The following is a 6,349-nucleotide window of genomic DNA, read 5'->3' as shown; positions in this document are numbered from 1 at the left end:
CCCGCATTGACATTTTTTACAAATCATCTCTCCTTCTAAATAAACTCTCCTTTCACCTACCCCGCCCCCTTCCCAAAAAAATCAGCCTGTGACTCGGAGAGCACTGTGGTGCCCATGTTCCTCACCAAACTGACCAACCCAGTGGTCAACGACGGGGAGAGGCTGGTCTTGGAGTGTGACGTCATCGGCTCACCGGAACCACACATCAGCTGGCTCAAGGACGGGCTGGAGTTAGGGGATGACCGAAGCTTTAGGTGGGTCTGCTACCCCGCCGTCTGGATCTTGTTTATTATTCTTTCTCTCGTGTATTTATTTGTTTATTCGTTCGTTCCTTCATCCTCTCCATTCCTTCACTCTTTCGTTCATTCATTTATTTATTCATTTATTCTTTCATTCAGTCCTTCATTCGATAAAAATATATATATATTTCAGTGAAAATGCCCTTATCTGTCTATCTTGGTTGGAATGTATATCAATGTACTGAATGTATACACTTACATCATTAAGATTTGCCATTTTGACTAGTTATTATATCTATAATGTTGGGGGGGAGGGGTTACTGGAAAATGTGAATTTGCTAGATACAAAATTTCAGTTCTGAAGACAAATACCCCTTTCAAATTGCGAGAAGTCTCTCTTATGAATCGGGTGGTTTTACGACGCCACTGGTGGTCCATTATCTTTTCCCGCCCTCTGTGGTGTTTGTCTGTCTGCCTGTCTGATTAATTGATTGATTCATTCATTCATTCATTCATTCATTTATTTATTCATTCATTTAATTCATTTATTCATTATTCATTCTTCCAGCTGTAGCTATGACGGGCGGCTGGCGAGTCTACAACTGGACAGTGTGTGCCTGGAGGACGCGGGAGTCTACCAGTGTGTGGCGCGAAACACCGCAGGGAGGGTCTCCATGGACGCTACAGTCACCGTGCAAGGTGAGGCGTAACCTTCAGGTTTAGGGATCATGCAGCCAAAGAAGTATAATAATATTGCTGCGTACCCTTTCAAACGTTGGTTAATGATATAATTTTCTTGTGAAATTTAGTGGGATCAAAGTTATTACTGTTAGTGGGAACGGGGTATCTGATTTTGCTTTTTTAAATGTGTGTTTTACGACCCATCGACACAATGTAACTTGAACATGAATTGAAAACGTACTCATTCACAGTCAAAAACAAGGCACCCTGCTTCATCACAAAACTTGCTGACATCACTGTCAGTGTGGGCAAGACTGTCATTCTCAAGTGTGACGTCACCGGAACTCCCACACCCGCCATATTGTGGAGGCGAGACGGCTCGATGGTGGGTGCGTCCCACAACTTCCTGTCCTCCTTCAACAATGGCGGGGCTCGGCTGGAGATCTTGGGGGCCGGGCTGAAAGATGCGGGTCTTTACGAATGTGTGGCGAAGAACTCTGTTGCAGAAGTCACATGCTCGTGTCAGGTCAAGGTCACGGACCCCAAAGGTCAGTTGTTCTTGGGTGGTTATTTAGATAAACAATGTTGCTTTTGTTCAGTTGATGATACATGTGCTTTGATTTCATAGTTGCTGTTCGCCTGGTTTCGTCCACTTGGTCTTCTCGTTATACAGTAGCGTCCAAAAGAAACTTGAAAATGTAATCACTGTGTTAAAGCCTTGTACAACCCACTCATGCAGTATACCGAAATAAAGCTAAATAAATTCTGCATCATCTGACACATTGATTTTTGTTCTATGACAAGAGACGCCCGAGATACGGTAACTGAAAATTGACCAAGAAAAAATCATGCTTAGCAAAATTCTGTGAAATCAAATAAACGTAAAGTGTCTTCACGCTTGGTTTGAGGTGCCCCAACATTGGTGGAATGAAAATGTGTTGCGTATCAAATGAAGGAGAACTATTCTGTCGGTAATAAACGATATTTCAAAACAACAGTTTGAAATAGATTAGAAAATAGTGCAGTCACAAATACCAAGCAAAACTTGGATTTAAACATTACATGCGCTCATTAATATTTTGTTTAGGGGGAACTGATTTTGGGAAGTGCGCAGATCCTTTGGGCGTGGGCTGTATTTAATTTTGGATACAATTTTTTTCTCATGTCGTCTCAAATGTCGCAAAGAGTTGCAAAAAACCGGGAGCAAAGTCGCGTTTCTGCAGCTGCTGCTTCACATAATATATGTAGCATTCATATCAGGGCTTTTTACGAAGGACTTCTCGATCATTGGTATGAATTGCTTTTCCAAAAATTTATAATTGCTTGGACCGGTGAGAAGGTGCTTTGTCTAGTATAAATATATCTGCTTTAATGACACCATGACGAAAATAATGATAAGCCGGGACAGGACGTTCTAGCTCTCTAGCGATGTAATCCTCAGAACGAAGCCTTCTGTTGTTTATCAAGAGTTTGATTTTGTGCATTCTGGCCAGGCCACCTCAAATCATGGGAGTTTCATGATTTCTGTTCCTCAGTGACAGATGATTAAGTCCAAAATCTAACTAACATAGTCCAGCCTGAAAATGAGTTGGTGCTGTACACAAAACCAAAGGCTCGTGAACAAAATACATTGTACTAATGAGCACATTTGACAGTAAGTCCAAGTTTTAAGGGGTGTTTGTGACTGCTCTGTTTTCTTATCTGTATGAAAATATCGTTATAAAACATTGGTCGGTGCAGAGACAATAATATTCTCCTTTAATTTGACATGCAATACATGTCTATTTCACAATAAATGTTGATACACTCAAAAACAAATGCAAACATACTTTTACGTAACTTTGATATCCCGACACTTTTTCCTAGCTTAATTGTTAAAGGCAAGTTTTGAGTGACCATTTCTCAGGCGTCTTTTATCGTAGATGAAAAATTAATGTGTTATATGATGCAGAATTTATTTTGTGTTACATAATTCTGTAGTCTCCCGCTTGTGACCGTATTTTTCGGGGTAAACCGGTATAGTGCGCTCAACGCAGGCGGTATGAACGTCTGTCGGGGGGGGGTGCCAGAGAAGGAGAGAGAGGCGAGAGAGAATGAGAATGAGAAAGAGAGAGAAAGAGGGGAGGGGTGTATAAATGAAAAGAAAGTGAGGTGTTGAGCGTAGTGATGCTGCGAAGCAAACGCATTTCCCAATGCTTTTATTTCCCCACACCGACGAAGCTATCTTTTAAAACACAGTGATTGACAAGATTCAAAACGATTTGTATTTTTTAGCCCAGTCAGACTCGAGCTCTGCCCCCCAGAACGAGACCGTGACGCTACCTCCCCGCACCACCGTGAGGAGAACCTTCAAGAAACTGTCGGAACCACGTCCAGCTGACGTCATCTCCGCTGTGCTGCAACGCGCCTCAGCGGCGGGTGGGGGCCTTCATAGGGCCCAAAGCTTTAGCCCCGCCTCTAACTCCGCCCTCAGCCTCGCCCCAACCAATAGAGAGAATGTTCAAACACAATCAAATGACAGAGAATCGGCCAAAAAGCGGTACAGTGACATCACTGCCCCGCAGACGCCAGAGGTCGTATGTCAAACGAGGGAGAGTATCACTCTGACCCCGAGGTCCAGCACTATTTCCTCCTCTGAAAATCTCTCATCGGGTCGGGACGAGAATCGATCGGTATCAGGATCCGATTCTAGCAGATCCGAAGTTTCCAGCGGATCTACCCACTTGTCTTTCCCTAGCAGACGCCCGACGAACCTGGAAAGGTCGGCTTCCCTTCACGTCCTAAGAAGCAGCAATTCAAATCTATCGGCCAAGCCGGAACAAGAAGAAGGCTTTAAAGTCATGTGGTCCCCGCCCGGAAGCGAGGAATCGCGGTTCCGAGACTCACATGCCATCTCCGGTTCCTTGGAGGTCATATCCGAATCCAAAAAATCCGGTTCCGGAACAATACCCGGATTTCGCTCGGTCTCGCCAATGTTCCTGACCTCACCGAGTCGTGAGGGTCGGGCCCAATCGCCTTTGGTTCATGAAGACAACCGGATACAACGTGATTTGGATGACTCAGCGCCACTTGCCAAAATAAAACAAGAGTCTTCAACGTCCGCCAAGTCATCCCGCTCTGTATCCTGCGATAACTCCGTACCATCCCCGTTATCAGCCAGGCACACTACTACCTCAGCCACCTCACGTAATGACAACGCCATTCCCGCATCTCCTTCTCCTCTATCGTTGTCATCGTCGTCGATTTCGTCCTCGTCAAGTTCCCTCCAGTCCTCGTCTGCTCTACCTCAACCGTCTTCCGATGACGTCACGCCGAGACAGGGCTCAAAGAAGTCACTCCAGTCACCTCGTGTCAGCGAGCTCCGCCTACAATTCTTAAAGAACGACCAATCAGCAGCGGAGGATGGCCAGAAGAAGCCAATCGGTGGGGCCGGGGGCGTGAGGAGATGGCATTCGCTTCCCCCTCAGGAGAACAAGCCTAAGGTTATCAAGGTAAGTCAGTGTCAAAACTGTGACTACATTAGTCTGTCTGTCTTTGGGTGTCTTTGTCTGTCTCTATCTGTCTCTCTCTGTCCCTGTCTGTCCCTATCTGTCTCTGTCTGTCACTGTTAGTGTACCTCCCCCTTCTCTCTCTCTCACTCTCTCTCTCGCTCTCTCTCTCTCGCTCTCTCTCTCTCTCTCTCTCTCTCTCTCTCTCTCTCTCTCTCTCTCTCTCTCTCTCTTTCTCTCTCTCTCTCCGTCTTCGTCTATTCCTCACTTTCACTCTCTTTCTTTCTTTAGCTCGGTCCCTTTACCCACCTTTACCTTTACCCCGCTTGTGTATATCTAGCATCCTATAAAAACAGCTCTGCACCTTTGCACTGAACATTTAGTAATCGAGAGAGAACGAAGAGGCACACGCCAGCTGACCTGTCCGTTAAATGTCCGAAGTGCCAAAGAGGAGGGGGGAGGAGGAGGAGGAGGAGGAGGAGGAGAAGGAGGAGGAGGAGGAGGAGGAGGAGGAGAAAGAAGAGGAGGATATCACTTGATATCAGTTTGAGGAAGACTGTATTGAACAATTAGTATTTATGATAGAATTAAATTGTACTTCTATATTGATACCGGTGGGAATGTTTGGATAAACAATACCTATGTACAAACAAACCTAAATTCGTTAATTTTAAACTTACAATATTTTTAAAGTGACTTTGTACAAAATGTCACACCAAAACCTCATCAATGACCTCGCTATTACTGTTGCTCCATGGGGAAACGGAATTACGTCACAGTGCCTCGATCGATGATATCAAAATATAAGTCTGTGGCTAGCAGATCCACATTTCTCAAAACAGATTAACTACTCAGTGTAAGCCTCCGTTATACGCCACTTTTCAAAATGGCGGAGTCTTACAACACTTAAAAGTCGAATATCAAACAAAACACGCTTCTTCTTCCGCTTCCGCTGCGCCTGCGCATCAATTTGCTGGCCTGACCCCGGCATCTACGTTAGATGTCATTGGCCACATGGCCAGGGCTTGTGTGCCTGTTTATCAGTCAGCTCTACTGCTGTTGGTTTCTGTCAGTGAAACGGTTCTTGACTCTTCATGAACTTAATGATCCACCCTTCCCCACCCTTTGCCACAACCACCCCACTCTCCTTATCTGTACAGGCCTGTCCTACTCTTTAGGTTTGTCCTTATCATCATCCTTCTCTCTTTTCCTGTTTCTCTCTGTCTCTCTGTCTCTTTGTCTCGTCTCTCCTCTCCTCTCCTCTCTCTTCTCCTCTCCTCTCCTCTCCCCTCTATCCATCTCTCTTTCTCTCGCTCTATTCCTGCTCTGTCTGTCTGTCTGTCTGTCTGTCTGTCTGTCTGTCTGTCTGTCTGTCTGTCTGTCTGTCTGTCTGTCTGTCTGTCACCCCCCCCTCTCCCTCTCTCTCTCTCTCTCTCTCTCTCTCTCTCTCTCTCTCTCTCTCTCTCTCTCTCTCCCTCTCTCTCTTTCTCTCTGCTACTTGATAGAGATAGCAGCATCCTCTTACAACTCATACCTTCAGCTTTTCTTTTTTTTCCTAAATTTTTGTTGTTGTTGTTTTGTTTGTTTTTAGGGGAGGGGGGGGGGGATTGATACCATTTCTCTGTTGGTTTATCTTTTATTTCTATTATTACTTCTTCGTTTACCTTTCTCGACACGACTGATTTTTGTCAGGCTGCCTTCTACATTTTTGTCCCTTTCATTTAATGTATATATTTCTTTACCCAAATGTGTTCTTTGGTTGGTTGGTGGGTGTTCTTGCGTGGTAGGCCCTTTCTTCCTTACCGAACATCTAGTCCTTATGTCTCGTCCTTCTTTTAATTTGTTACTCCCTTGTAACACCTGTTACCTTCGGCACTGTATCCATATAAGCTGTATAACGTACGCCCTGGGGTCATTTTATACCTCCGGGGTTGTATTCTT

The 6,349-nt window shown here is 44.9% G+C and overlaps 1 protein-coding gene across 1 annotated transcript in view; it reads left to right on the top strand.

The window, feature by feature from the left end:
- The window catches only part of LOC101857736 (myosin light chain kinase, smooth muscle), a gene marked incomplete at both ends in the record, with an annotated part of 12,018 nt that extends 7,607 nt beyond the window's left edge, over positions 1 to 4,411 (top strand). Inside the window, 4 exon segments of the mRNA XM_013085569.1 lie at positions 86 to 254; positions 808 to 938; positions 1,172 to 1,468; positions 3,195 to 4,411. Of these exon segments, the coding sequence (XP_012941023.1) occupies positions 86 to 254; positions 808 to 938; positions 1,172 to 1,468; positions 3,195 to 4,411 (1,814 nt within the window).
- Positions 4,412 to 6,349: the final 1,938 nt, after the last annotated feature.

The sequence above is a fragment of the Aplysia californica genome, unplaced genomic scaffold (genome assembly GCF_000002075.1).
Source record: "Aplysia californica isolate F4 #8 unplaced genomic scaffold, AplCal3.0 scaffold00387, whole genome shotgun sequence".
Lineage (NCBI taxonomy): Eukaryota > Metazoa > Mollusca > Gastropoda > Aplysiida > Aplysiidae > Aplysia > Aplysia californica.
This window is presented reverse-complemented; position numbering and strand designations above follow the sequence as displayed.